This window comes from Myzus persicae, unplaced genomic scaffold (assembly GCF_001856785.1).
Source record: "Myzus persicae strain clone G006 unplaced genomic scaffold, MPER_G0061.0, whole genome shotgun sequence".
NCBI lineage: Eukaryota > Metazoa > Arthropoda > Insecta > Hemiptera > Aphididae > Myzus > Myzus persicae.
Window position 1 is genome coordinate 447,694 of NW_019101405.1, and position 15,087 is coordinate 462,780.

Sequence of the window (15,087 nt, forward strand, 5' to 3'; positions counted from 1 at the left end):
TAATAGTATAAAATTTAAATAAATAGAGACATCATCAATAAAACTGATTGTATTATGTGTTAATAATTATATCTGTAATCTGTATACTCTGTAATATGCACTTACTATACCTACTAGGTACCCACAGATATCTGTGTAGGTACCTAGTTTATAGTTTGTAAAAGGCGCGCACTCAGAATTTTCGCTGGGGGAAACAAACAAATTGTTATACTTTCCTTACACACATAGGTAAACAATTAACACTAATTTTTAATAATCATCATTTTTTTCTATTTATCTAAGAATCATTTTTGACGAAATAATCGATTGGCGAATACCGTAAATCTTATCACCTTAACTATTAATTGTCATCCAACATTCCAACATAGGAAATAATCATATTTGAAAAAAAAAACATCATTTGTAATATATTTGTGAGAAAACGATAAGCATAAGCTATAATAATGTCTAATCTATAAACCATATATTAAATTAATATAACGCCTCTGGACTAGATACAATTTGTTAGCTACAGCCTATAAGAGTTATTTTTAACACTATAAGTAGTAGGTGTAATATTGTATGAATTTTAAAAAGGAGTATATTTACCTATATTATTAATTATTTATTATGTACGAATGCAACTTAAATGTCTTTGGTTTAGACCAGAAGCAGGTGCATATTTCAAAGTTTAATAAATGTTATATTAATTATTTAATCTGATTAATGCAATTTCAAAAACAATTTTTCTTCATAACATGGGCAATATGTCTAGGCAATTATAATTTTATTGTAGCATAATATATATCCAAAAATAATACTACATAATATTTGTAAGTAATAAAAATATTAAGTTATATATACATAGCACTTACAGTACCATACACTTAGATTGGGAGGAGCTAACCCTTACTCCCCCCCCCCAAAAAAAAATTATTTCTATTTCTTAACTTAACCTCTTAAGTATAATAAATTATGTTAGTACGGGTTGATTATTATATCTATAGCACCTACATTTTTAACCAAGTTTAAGACTGTGCTTAGTACCTTACATTAGAAATTTAGGCGAATAAAAATAATTTAATAACTAAATTACTAATATCCGAGCTTAAAATTACAATAATTTAGTCTAGTCCACAGAGTATTGTTCATTATATATTATGAAAATCTGTTATATTTTTGTGACAATGTGTCCATAGGTATTAATATTGTACATGTACGTATTTACATACATTAAAAATTAACTTTGAACATTCATCATCTCGTAAAACGATTGTTTTCATATGTTATACTATGTATAATAATTATAATGAGACTTTTTAAATAAAAGTTTATAAATAGACTACTCACAAAGACAATTAAATATAAAAATAGACTTACCTTAAACAATCAAAAAGAATATATTTCATTTGTGTTGGAACTTGTGAAACCGATAAACATACACCTATATTCAAAACGACTAGTAACACCTAAATGACAAACAAATTTTATTTATTTATCATGAACTAAATAATGTGATTGATATTGTTGTGACAAAATAAATTCTTTATGATCTTTTAAATTAGCGCGAAACTATGTGTTATATTCTATTCCATGAAAAATCATGTTGTCATTGATTATCGAATCATCCATGAACATTTTACAATCTAGAATCTTGATATATGATAAAACTTGATTATATGATAATAATATTTTAAAATTTTTGTTACTTATTTTATTTGAGTAAATATTATAACGAGATAATATGATAATAATTTTATGAATAGTAAATATTTTGATTTTATGAACTATCATAAATAATAATCACAATCTATTTTAAATGAAATTATTTTTTAATTTTATAATTTACACGTAACATGTCATATGACGTGTATTTTTTATTTCTTGGGTAGTGTATGTATTTAGGCACAATATTATAATAATTTACATTTTAATCATGGAAACTCTATATATAATATCTGTCAATATTATACTTAGTGTATTTGCCTTTTTTTGTACTTTTAATATTATACCACATTTAAAATCTATGTTTATTGGTGCTAATTTATATGGAAAAGATTTAAATAAAAAATCTGAGAATAAAATGTAAGTTCAAAATTTTGTAATTTTCGTAATTTGTAACACTTATTTCTACTTGATTTTAATTTGTATTATTGCTAAAAATTATTTTCATTTATATTTATACATTTAATAGCTGTATGAGTATGACCAATAATATTTTAACAACCTAATATTATTTTGATTTAGACCTGAAGCTTTTGGAGTAGTGACAGGATGTACATTTCTGATCACAATCTTTGTATTGATACCAGTCATATTTGGCCGGCACATGTTACAAAATGATACAACTTTATTCCCACACAGTGAAGTAAGTTTTCATATTTTTTTTTTCTTAAATTTTCTGATATTAGACATCTGACATTTAAATAAAAACAGTTTCATCCTCAGAAATTATTCAAAAATATATTTCAATATTTTAGGGTTTATTCAAACAATTATCATAGGTAAGGCAAAAGATAATGTGTGTTTTAAATACTTGTTAACTAAAATATTTGAATGGTACCTTCTAATGATTTTTTTAGTAATTCTAAAAAATAATAATTATTCAAGAATCAGTTTTGATCTTTTTTTTTAGTTTGTAGAAATGCTAGCTGCTTTGTTGTCAATTTGCTGTATGCTTCTATTGGGATTTGCAGACGATGTTCTGAACTTACGATGGCGACATAAACTATTATTACCAACTATTGCTTCTTTACCTTTACTTGTTGTTTATTACATAAATTTCAACTCTACTACAATTATTGTACCTAAACCTTTCAGAGATATGTTTGGAGTATCTGTAAACTTAGGTAAGTCTTACATTTTAATTTAGGTATATTTATGTTAATTGTCACTTGTTTCGATGTATTATTTTATGATGTCTACAGGTTTACTCTACTATGTGTACATGGGTATGCTAGCTGTATTTTGTACAAATGCTATTAATATATTAGCCGGAATAAATGGTTTAGAAACTGGACAAAGTCTCATTATTGCAATTTCTATTTTAATTTTTAATTTAATTGAACTATCTGGAGATTGTGCTCAAGCACATTTATTTTCATTGCATTTCATAATACCGTTTATATCTGTCACATTTGCCTTATTAAAATATAATTGGCAAGTAAACTATAAACTGTTAAATCTATTTCAGTTAGTAGCCATAATCAAAAATGTATTTATGTTTCAGGTATCCTTCTGAGGTGTTTGTTGGTGATACTTATTGTTATTTTGCTGGTATGACTTTTGCAGTTGTTGGGATTCTTGGTCATTTTAGCAAAACTATGTTATTGTTTTTCCTACCACAAATATTCAATTTTTTGTACTCAATTCCCCAGTTATTCCATTTCATAAACTGCCCAAGACATCGTATTCCAAGGTATAAAATGAATATTTATAATACAGGTTGTAACAAAAAAAATCTGTGTTTTGTGAAATTAATAAAATAAAACCGAGTTAAATATCTAAAAATTACATCACTTCAGTGGTGGATCTCAAGTCTCTCTTGGTGGTTGTCTAAGACCCTACAGGTCATTTTGAGTGAGATGACATCAACTTCCTGGATTATTACCTCCTTTAGACTTCAGTACACTTTGAGATTTCCCCAGTGAAAAAAATCACTTTGGTTTAAATTTGGCCAATGTAGTCACGGAAGGGAGACAATTTGTCTAGGAAACATTTCTCATAGAATGCTGAATGATGACGAGTTCTATCTAATAAATACTAACAATGACATAGATATAGCTTTTTGTCGATGTAAATTCTACTTATCTTCCACCTAAAGCCAAACTACAACCTTATCAAAGTAAAGAGTTATTTTTGCTGCACCCTGAATAATACATCCATTAAGCATTAATTAAAATATATATATATATTATGTGATATGTAGATTGGACAAATACGGAACACTATCTCCAAGTTATGCTGAGTGCAATAATAATAATATTTCAACCATTGGCAAAATATGTTTGAAATTATTTTCAATTTTTAAAATTATTCACATTGAAGAAAAATCTGATGGAGTTATTAAATGTAATAATCTAACACTTATTAATCTGTGCCTACTTAAAATGGGACCAACTAATGAGAAAACATTGACTATAACATTGTTAATCGTCCAAGTAAGTTTTGTTTATGACAATGGTATATATATATACATTTGTTACATTTTATTTTTTTCAGTTTGTTTGCAGTTTGTTTGCATTTATTATACGTTACCCATTAGCATCATTATTTTATGATGTTTAATAGTACTGTTTGCAATATTTCCTGTATGGCTCATGAAAATTGAATTTGGAAAATTTGTTGTAAATATGAACAAAATTACAAGAATAAATTGTTACCATTTTATTTATTATAAAAAAAGTCATTTTAATTATAAAATATTCCTGTAAATAAACAATTATAATTTTGATATTTATTCAGTTGGATTGGATCAGCAAGTCTCACTATAGGTGTGAACATTTTTGTGGCCCATTACCCCATTGAAGGTAACAATAACTCATAGCAAACTGGTGGAGTAATTGTAAAATTAACAAGTCTGGAAAATATTAATAAATAACCCAGAAGGTTTTATTTATGTCATGATGATGTATAATATTTATAAAATATATTTAATTAAAAATTAAAAGTTAGGAAAAATGAAAACAAGGTTTGTTTTATAATTTTCAATTAAAAATACTGCATTTTTAATAGAAACTGTTATTCAAATAATTATTTTATTCTATAATTGAATGATGATTGATTAGACAAACTTCTATTTTGGGATGTTGAGTATTTTAGTGGTCGATTTTGCACTACTCCTTTATTTGTATGTTGTCTGTTATCAGATGTATAAATCAAAACAATTACCCACATAATAGATTAAATTTACTCTATTCTGTTCAATTATGTCTTACATCACATAAATGTCTTTAACTAGCAGTTAAATATGACTGAAAAACCGGGCCTCAGTGTCAGCCTGACCGGGGCTGTGAACCATAGATAATATATATTATATACTTAAGTATACATTAGTATTTATTTATTTCTATTGTGTTTGTTTTTGTTTATTGCAAACGCATTTATTTAACTTGGAATTCTTACATATATCATTAGTTAGTTGGCTTGTAAAATATAACTCGTTAACATTTCGGCTGGTGGTGGTTGGGAGTAGGAGGAGCAAGCGCGTAACACTAACCCACTTTCTTAGGCATAGTTTATGAAAAAAAAAATTAAGTTCTCTGGAGGAAAACTGCAACCGAGGCCGACACTGATTAGTGATCACGTTAGTTCACATTTATGTACATTTTTATATATTATATGATCAACCTCATGAGGTAACATATCCTCATTAAGCATGTTAGGTATGTTAATTGTCCATCACAAAGATACCTTATACAGTTATACTAGACAATTTCTATTTAGTAAAATAAACTCGTCCGTGATCATAAAATACATAGAATCCCGCGAAAAATTTCAAAAAGTACTACTTGAAATATGATAAACCAGAGTGGACAGTGAGTCGTGGTCTGTTGCATAGCCGACATCCGCCGATCTTTGGGGCTCAAATCGAATCTATCTCTCGCTTCGCATTTGGTTACACTGCAAAGTATAAACAAAAACCGGCGTCTCGTATTATCTGTGTCCTACTGGCTTCTGTACTTCTGTAGTTTTGTACTAATCTGTCACATCATTGATGAATGATGATCGTCATCGCACTAATGTAAATACCTGTGTATAGGTGTTTAGTATTTTGATTTTATTCGTCTTAATTCTCAACGCGGTATGAGACTTCATTGATTTAGTACAGGCTCAGTGTAAAATTCAAGTAAAAATAATTTATTATTAACATTTTGTGTTGTACGACAGTCATACCGCAATAATTAAACATGAATAGCGGCATGCTATATGGTGGAGACGAAATTGGGGCTTTGGTGTTCGACTTGGGGTCACAATCGTTTCGTATCGGTTATGCCCAAGAAGACACACCAAAAGCAGAAATACCTGCAGTGGTCGGTGTCTCGAGCGATGGTACAGCGGACACTAGTATGTTAGAACCTGGTGCTAAACAAAGCAATCGCATCAACGAAAACACCAAACATTTCATTGACATTAACTCATTGTGTGTCCCTCGAAAAGGTACTTATACAAGATAAAAATACATACAACTTATGAATTATTAAGACATTTTATTTCTTTATCAAATATTCTCTTTTAAGGTATGGAAGTAGTAAGCTATATGAAAGATGGCATGATCGACGATTGGGATTTGTTTGAGAAAATATTGGATTACTCTTACTCAAAGTGCTTGCAAACAGAATCACAGTATCATCCGGTATTATTTACCGAGTCGCCATTGAATATCAGATCTAAAAGAGAAAAATTGGTTGAATTAATGTTTGAAAAATATAATGTGCCGGCCACTTTTCTGGGAAAAAATGCTGTATTAGCTGCATTCTCTTGTGGTCGCTCTACTGGTATTGTGGTAGACAGCGGAGCAACACATACTTCTGCTATCCCTGTACATGATGGTTATGTTATACCTAGTGCTATTGTCAAATCTCCTTTAGGTGGAGACTTCATTAGTATGCAATGTAGACAGTTCCTAAAAGTAAGTATATGACAAGCATTTGTTTCGTATTTTTAAATTTATTTTTTGATTTTCTCTTTTACAGGATAATGAAATTGAAGTGGTCCCACATTATATGGTTGCACAGAAAGAACAGGTTAAAGAAAAAGAAAAGCCAATATGGACTAAGAAACATACCCTCCCCGAAGTAACAACTTCATGGCATAATTATATGTGCAAAGCAGTTATTCAAGATTTAAAGCATTCTATATTGCAAGTATCTGAAGGTCCATATGATGAGAGAATAATATCGGCTCTTCCGACTTCTCATTTTGAGTTTCCTAATGGCTACAATCAAGTAATAATTTAAAAGATATTTGTAAAGTAATCTCCTATATTGAATATTTTTAATGGAGTTGAAAACTAAAGGCAAAGACCATATATTTATTCAATTAATATATTTTATTAGTAACCTTTATACCAGGGTCTCCAAACGGTTGATCACAGATAATTTCAAAGTCAATTTTCCTATATTTTTTTTGGAGTCCATCATACTGAAATACCGGGTGGTTGGCATCCCTAATTTCTATATTACTTTAATGTTTCAGTAATATATGGTCTCAGTTATACTGTTCAAGCTCTATTTTATATACTAAAAAAAATAGCCAACCCTATGTGAACTTCATGTATTCAGATGTATTTATAAAAGGTCTTAAAATACGTAACATAATGAAAAAGTGTTCAACCGCATAATATTTCTATAATAATGAACTTTAAATTGTCTTATACCAGGGGCGGCAAACTTTAATAGACTTAGGACTATACTCTGTTCTCAGTAAGAGTGCAATTCGTTTCTCGCATCTCCCATCATGCAGCTAGAATATCTAGAGCTGGAATAGTGGTGGGAATGCGCGAGAATTGTTCTCTAGTTTTGGTTACTGCCTAGTTGTATTCTAATCATGAACAGAGTATACTTATGAGTTTTTCTGGGTTTTCGCGATTGACATTGACTTATCCCCCCTGATTATTTAATAAAGACCAAATGGATACCAGTTAGGTCTAAATTGTATTTAATACAATTTTATTTACATTACAAATATTTTATTACATAAAAAATAATTTAAAAGGTTAAATTTTCTTTGTTAATATACTATTTTAGTATTTGGACTTTCTTAATGTTTAATTACCAACTATTTATATTCAAAATTTGGGGTAGAAGATAACAAAGATAGTCTCGAGTTATCTATGGTATGCTTACTATCAGTTAAATGTTATTGGTACTTTCTTTTGGTTTAAATTAAATACGAAAAAGCTGACTCTCACAGATATGTCTATCGGGATAAGACTTCAATTAGCAGTCATTACGGGCCAATGAGTTGATATACATTGAATTATATACAATGCACATAGTCACATGTTGTTAATGCATAATTTCAAATAAAAAATATTATAAATCATTAAATAGTGAAAAATTACTTTTTGGAAAAAAATCGAGAAAAGATGTAAGGTAATCTCTATTGATTCAAAATCATGTTGCAATCGACTTGTTGGATTTTTTCAGATTAAGAACTTTCAGAATAATGTATAATTATTTCAAATAACCATACATTAAATTGTAAAAAAAAAAAATGCAGTATAGTTTGCTTATCCTAACAATTAATACAACATTTTTTATACTTAGGAATTTGGCAACGAAAGATTCAAAATACCAGAAGCCTTATTTGATCCAAGTGCTAGTATGGGTGGTTCTATGTTGGGCGTGAGTCATATTGTTACCACTAGTGTTGGAATGTGTGATGTGGATGTAAGGCCAGCCTTATATAATAATGTTATTGTCACTGGAGGAAATTCGTTTTTACAAGTAAATCATTGATTAAATTGTGAATTAAATAGGAAAACATAGTAATGTTTAATAATTACTGGCATTTATAAATCCAAAGGGTTTCCCAGAAAGATTAAACCGAGATCTTTCTGCTCGTATACCAGCTAGCATGAGATTGAAATTGATAGCACCTAATGGATCCACTGAAAGAAGATTTGGTGCTTGGATTGGAGGTTCAATATTAGCATCTATTGGAACTTTTCAACAAATGTGGATCAGCCATCAAGAGTTTAAAGAAGGAGGAAAAAGTCAAATTGATCGCAAGTGCCCATAATAGATTATTATTTTATATAATGAAATTTTTATACATTTACTTGTAGTTTTATAGTATGTATTTTATATTTTTTCTTTGTATGATATTGGATGTCTTATCTGAGGATTACACTATCCTTAAGTTATTTATGATAAACAAATCGAATCTAAATTTAATGTTTATATCTAAAGACCTCATCTGATGCGTTTAACAAAAAAAAAAAATGTAATATTTTTTTATTATTCTGTGTATTACATGTGTATATATGTACAATATATAATGTTTAAAACTAAAATTGTTATGGACATACATCATAGGTATCCATTTTTCATCAGGATAACAAATGTATTTACATTTTTCTTTTATTAGACTTATATCAACTTTTGTTTTAACAGTATATTTTCATTTCAATTTTGACACTGCTTACAGTTTAAATAATTAAATATGTTCACACATTTAACTATAACATTTTCTTTTCAATTCTTAAGTGAATTTTGTTATAGATAAAATTTATTATACTGTAGGACCGCCAATTGATAAACAAATTGAGTCTCAAATTCACATTTTATATTTTTATGTTGTAGACATCAATAAATCATTGAATAAATATGTTTAATCAATGTAAATGTAAAAAAAAATTAAATCAAATATTTTTATATTTTTTTAAGTACATCAAACAATAATAAATAATTTACAACAATAATATAAATGCATTTAATTTCTATTTACAATGAAAATTCTTTTTTGATACTCAACATAATAGAATGTTTTTTTATTTTCAACATACAATAACAGTTTTAAGTTATTTCCATACTGATACTATTCTTATATCCCTTTCAATTTCTTCGTCCAAATGATAAACATCTGAATTTGTGAAACAGCTAATTATATTGAGCGAGTTTAGGCCATTATAATAATTCCCCATGTATGTTTTTTCTACGTCTTTTTCTTTTAATACCACAGGATACTAAAACAAAAAAAAAATTAAAGAATAAATCATTTCAAATGATAAATGATTTCATGCACATATTTTAAGACTGACAGTGTTCAATACTTTGTTTAAAAATTGATAAGAAAAATTAATGTATTAGTTGATGAAGAAAAAAGATTTTGAAAAACAATATGTGTCACATGTTATACTGTATTAGAACATTTAATTAACTTAAAAAGAAGTTTGAAATTAATACTGAAGCAAATTAAATATATTTGTTACATAAGTTATTTATTCTAAACAAATAATTTTAAGGTAGAGAAAATTTAATCCCTGGTTATACATGGCCTTGTGGAAGATAATTTATTGCGGGGGGGGGGGGGAGATAGTCCTCTATTAGATGGATATTGATTATTATTTTTACTTCAATATAGTGTAATATCTAAGAAACAAAATAGTTCATAACCTTAAGTAACAAATAAATTATATTTACTTTTGAAAAAAAAATACATTATATGAAAGTAAGAGTAAAATAGGAATTGACTTCCAACTTCCTGAACAAAAATAAACACGTCAAGTTAACAGAGAGAGCTATAGATAAACGACATAATAAATCTGAATGTAAATAAATATGTTTTGATAACAAAAACACCTTATATTCTATGAAATAAAAAAAAAGTGACGTGTTCTTATAATAATATAATACATGACTAACTTTCAAGGATAATTGTCAAGTAAAATAACAAATACCTATATCCATAACATACAATTAGTTTCAATTTGATATTCATTTCTTATGATACATTAAATAAATTATGTAATTTACCTTTCTCAACTGACGAATGTAACCGTTAGCAAGACCATAGAGTACTAAATTTCTTTCATCAATATTTATTGAGACTGGATTAAACCTTAAACAAACATCAATAAATCGTGATCCTTGTCTCATTGCAGAAAACACAGTGAATATGTCCTTGAATTTTGCTTTTGGTCCACCTACAAGATATGGTTATTAACACATTTGATATCAAATAACAATTTTAAATTAACTAACTAGGACGTGATATAGCACTAATTGCTTCATCATAACGACTTTTATTCCTTGCAAGTTGTCCAATTTTAGTAGTACACACATACATGTTACTATAACGAAATAGGTCTACTAATGAAACAGCATTACAATAACTAAAAAATAACAAATTATAACAAAATATTATAATACATTGTGTATCAACTGAACAGCTGAATAATAGTTAAGTATTAAAATAATATTAAATGACTTTAATAGATTACATTAAATTTTGAATACATGCAGCAACCACTTCAATATCCAATTTAGAAAGTTTAGAAATTTTGGATACATGATTTACTCCATCAATAAAAGGAGCTACCTGAAATCAACAGGAATTTATAATTTATAATTACATAACTATTACAACTAGTGGCGTCAAAGTCCATGCTAATGTCGGGCCATGGCCCGACCTCTGTTTTTAAAAATGTGGCTGATCAGCCACACTTTATTTACATCATAACTTTATTATGAGCATGAGTTTATTAAATCCATGTCACCATGATTATGAGTAAATATATATTAGGGCAGGTACTCCTATATTAAATAAATAATATATTGAGGACGCGGTGTTTTGAAATTGCCCCACCACATTTTAAAAACTTAAGTGCCACTGATTACAACAATATAACATATGGCAATGTGAAAAATATACTCACTTGTCTGGTAGTTAAATCCCACTGTTCATCTAAAAGATCTATTGCAGACACTGGTAACGGAACATCAAAATCTAATGGAGTAGGTGGATTACGTGAAACTTCAATTACATTTAAATAAATAATTGACTGCCGTGCTGTAAAAACCATAATTATTAATGAAGGATACTATCACATTTGTATATTCAAATATGATTAACCCCATAAGTATGCACAGAGTAATTAGGGTCGCTATTGTCTGTGAACATTTAAATTTAATGTCCGTGATTTTATGGATAATATATTTACTATATAAACCTAAGCGTTAATATGTCAAATAATAAAATTGTTATAGTGGTTCTAAACTATGTCGTATATTACATGCTCAAATAACTGTTGATGCTTGATTTGGAAAAATATACCAGTTATACAACATTGGTATGGTACACACAGTAATCAGTGATACAACTACTAAGTTACAGGAGTACAGCTAACCCTAAAGCACCCCCAACTTTAATTTAAGCACCTCAAGTTCCATGTTTTTATAATTTAAAATACCTGCCTAGTTTTAACAAATGTAATTTTATTTTTTAAGAATTTTTAATCAGTTCACATTTTTTTCCTCCTCTTGCATTCTAATTGTATTAAACTACATTAGCTATCCCTGGGATTTAAGCAACATATGAAAATAGTTTTTCATCAATGCAAAGAATAAAACATTTTCTAAGAAACAGTAAGTTACAGCATACTGGTCCTCCTGAATGATTGTCACAATATAACTTAAGTGAATTTTATCTATGGCTACCCTGTCGACTATGTGACTTAATGAACCCTATTTAGTATTTAGTACAATCTATAAAGTAAAAAAAAAAAAACACCAAAGAGAGGTAATTTAATGCAATTATAAATTTTTTTAAATAGTATTACCTATCAATGTACATCTTTTGTACAGATTTAGATCATCCATTACTTTACTCATAAGACACAATAATTCTTCTTGAGTCTTTTCCGATTGGTCACTTTTAGAAAGAAAATTATCTTCTATTTCTAAGTTTAACTGCAGAACATAGTAAACATTAATATTTTGTTATTAATTAACATACAAGTTTTATATCAAGAACCAGCACAAATGAATAATGAATTTATAGTAATGCCAGTAAGGGGAAGTATATTTTAAGTAAATTTAAACTAACGAGAGCAAGTCATGTCAACAATTTTCTACCAATTCAATGATAAGAATATTAATTTTCCTATTGAAATCTTAATAATAAAACCGAGAGCTTGGTGTATAGATAATGTACCGGTTGATTAATTTAATGAAGAACGCATTCTTATTCAAAAAGTATTAAAGTTTTTGAAAATATTTTTGATATGGATTCAAGTAGTTACAAAACAATGTTTTTATTAAAAAAAAATTTATTTTTAAATATTTTTTAAATTTCATACTTATTGGAATTGCACGATTTTAATTTCATCTCTAAAAATATATACAGTACAACCTAGACTAACCTAACTAATTGGGACAGCGCCTAGTTCGGAAACTTAAAAGTTCGGATACTGGGAATTTGATATATATATTAAATATGTTCATAAGAAAATACATGCATAATATTATATGATATATTGACATTTATAATTTATTATTATATACATAAATAAGCCAGGGAGAAGTATACTACTGTGAATCGATTCATTTGTTAGTCCTGAATAAAACTAAAAATAAAAGACATACCAAAAAAGAAGATAACTTTTTTACAATGGGTTCATAATGTAATGTATGAGAATTATGATCACAAACAAAGCACAAATTAAAATAGTATGCATTACGAAGATATTTTTGGTCATTAATTTGTATCGGATAACCCAAAATTTTGTTGTCCTTTGTTGTTCTAGAATAAAGAATTCAAATTAGAAATGCTCAGTATTTTAAAAAATAGTATACCATCATAATGTTGCAGTAAAAATGTTGTTAATTAGCTGATATTGAAAATTATTCAATATTTCAATCATTCCATGTACATAATTGTCAAATAAACTTTTTTCATTTAAACTTCAGAATCATTGTATTTTTTATTGATTCTAAATAGGCTGTATGTATATTGTTTTATTTGAAATTATTTAAGTTTCCTTCTTTGTTTAAGGCATTAAAAAAAAACCCAGATTGAATAGATTGATGGATGGCAAGAATTCAACACACTCAGTGGCATCTAACACATACTTTATGTAATTTAATTTAACTGCCTTAAAAGTTAAAAAAAATTTAAATAATTGCCAAGCCTAATGGGAAAGGGTGGGTGGGTCAATCAAAACATTTGAACAGCCAGTTTTAATTTCATTTGATGCCACTGAACACACTTATTACAACAATAATGTCAACTATCAATTGAATTTTAGGAAGTTGAAATTGTATTTTAATCTCATATTTTTTACGCAACATTATGACATGGAAACTTTAAAAACAATCAAAATAAATATTTTTGTTAAATACTTACATAGTAATTATAAATTTTTGAAGTTGTCCTTTTGGTATCATATATACACTGACTGTTTCAAACGAATCCTTACTCATAAAATCTTTCGGCACCTGTCAGACACAACACAAAACATAAATATTGTAATGAGGAATTGTTTTTAACCCATGAAAATTGTTACAACTAAATAGTTATTTACTACATTTTTTGATTTTGCTTCAACCAACTAAACATACAAGATACATATATCATGCTATAAGATTCTTGTCATTAATGTGTTAATAAAATTCTAACAAAAACAAGTGCCCAAGACAGTTATGAAAATTTAGAAATATTGTTTTTAAAACATTTCTAACCATAGATGAATAAAATATTTACCTGACACAAAATTTTTGGTCCAGCGGTGTGATGAAAGTGGCAAACAAAAATACATTTTATGGGATTATCGTAGGGATCTAATGGCTCCTCCATTTATGGATATTGCAAAATAACAAAAAATAATATTTAAAAAATTGATACAATATTATTTACTACTACCTAATACTTATTTATACACAGGTAATAAATCAGGTAATGCAAAAATGTAAAATGTAAATACATTTGAAAACCGTTTTAATATCTATATCTACTATTGTGGTTAAAAAATAAAACTACAATCATTATCGTTGATAACACAATTTGCGCACTTGATAACAATAATATTGCGTGGATTGTGAATGTCACATAATAGACTTGTAAACAAATAATTAATCAGTCGTGAACTGAAGAAATAAGATTTATATATATATATACAAGATATATTGAAGATTTAATAACTTTTTATTCATTCAATAACTGGCAACTGCATACCTACTCATGGTTCATTACAGGAGTGGAGTGCCTCCAAAATTCTTATAGGGCACCCCGAGATTTTCAGGCCACTTTTCAATTTGACTTTTACATCTACGTAATTTGAATTTTTGTTTGAAAAGAGTTTAAAAATGTTTTTCTCCGATCAACTTATAGAGACACTGCTCATCGCGTCATATTCCTATTTTCTTCATATATTATTTTCGGTTTCATTGTTCATTAATATAATATTATACCATTATACATTTATACCTGTAATAATGTTCTACTTTTTTTAAATATAATTATGGTTTTGCCACTTATTTTTTGGAATTTTTTTACCTGAAAGCTATTTATTTCATTTAATTTTAAACAATCGACTAATTTGTCAGTGTTATATATTTCAAACAAATAATAAATACAATTTTTAGAATTTCTTTTCATTCAATT

The 15,087-nt window shown here is 27.6% G+C and overlaps 3 protein-coding genes across 3 annotated transcripts; 2 read left to right on the forward strand and 1 right to left on the reverse strand.

Annotated features, from left to right (window-relative positions):
• The first annotated feature begins 1,808 nt into the window (after positions 1-1,808).
• On the forward strand, positions 1,809-4,368 carry LOC111028962 (UDP-N-acetylglucosamine--dolichyl-phosphate N-acetylglucosaminephosphotransferase). The gene is made up of 7 exons (XM_022307759.1): positions 1,809-2,064; positions 2,227-2,347; positions 2,615-2,828; positions 2,907-3,138; positions 3,209-3,397; positions 3,908-4,139; positions 4,201-4,368. The coding sequence occupies exons 1-7, from the start codon at positions 1,916-1,918 to the stop codon at positions 4,264-4,266; spliced, it is 1,203 nt and encodes a 400-aa protein (XP_022163451.1). The 5' UTR covers positions 1,809-1,915; the 3' UTR covers positions 4,267-4,368.
• A 1,251-nt stretch (positions 4,369-5,619) lies between these two features.
• On the forward strand, positions 5,620-9,399 carry LOC111028961 (actin-like protein 6B). The gene is made up of 6 exons (XM_022307758.1): positions 5,620-5,782; positions 5,869-6,138; positions 6,219-6,610; positions 6,675-6,926; positions 8,250-8,429; positions 8,509-9,399. The coding sequence occupies exons 2-6, from the start codon at positions 5,889-5,891 to the stop codon at positions 8,722-8,724; spliced, it is 1,290 nt and encodes a 429-aa protein (XP_022163450.1). The 5' UTR covers positions 5,620-5,782; positions 5,869-5,888; the 3' UTR covers positions 8,725-9,399.
• On the reverse strand, positions 9,394-14,474 carry LOC111028963 (GATOR complex protein NPRL2). The gene is made up of 9 exons (XM_022307761.1): positions 14,188-14,474; positions 13,831-13,922; positions 13,071-13,227; positions 12,266-12,395; positions 11,363-11,496; positions 10,928-11,025; positions 10,689-10,819; positions 10,461-10,630; positions 9,394-9,670 (listed from the first exon to the last, which is right to left on the reverse strand). The coding sequence occupies exons 1-9, from the start codon at positions 14,278-14,280 to the stop codon at positions 9,506-9,508; spliced, it is 1,170 nt and encodes a 389-aa protein (XP_022163453.1). The 5' UTR covers positions 14,281-14,474; the 3' UTR covers positions 9,394-9,505.
• Between the last annotated feature and the right edge of the window lie 613 nt (positions 14,475-15,087).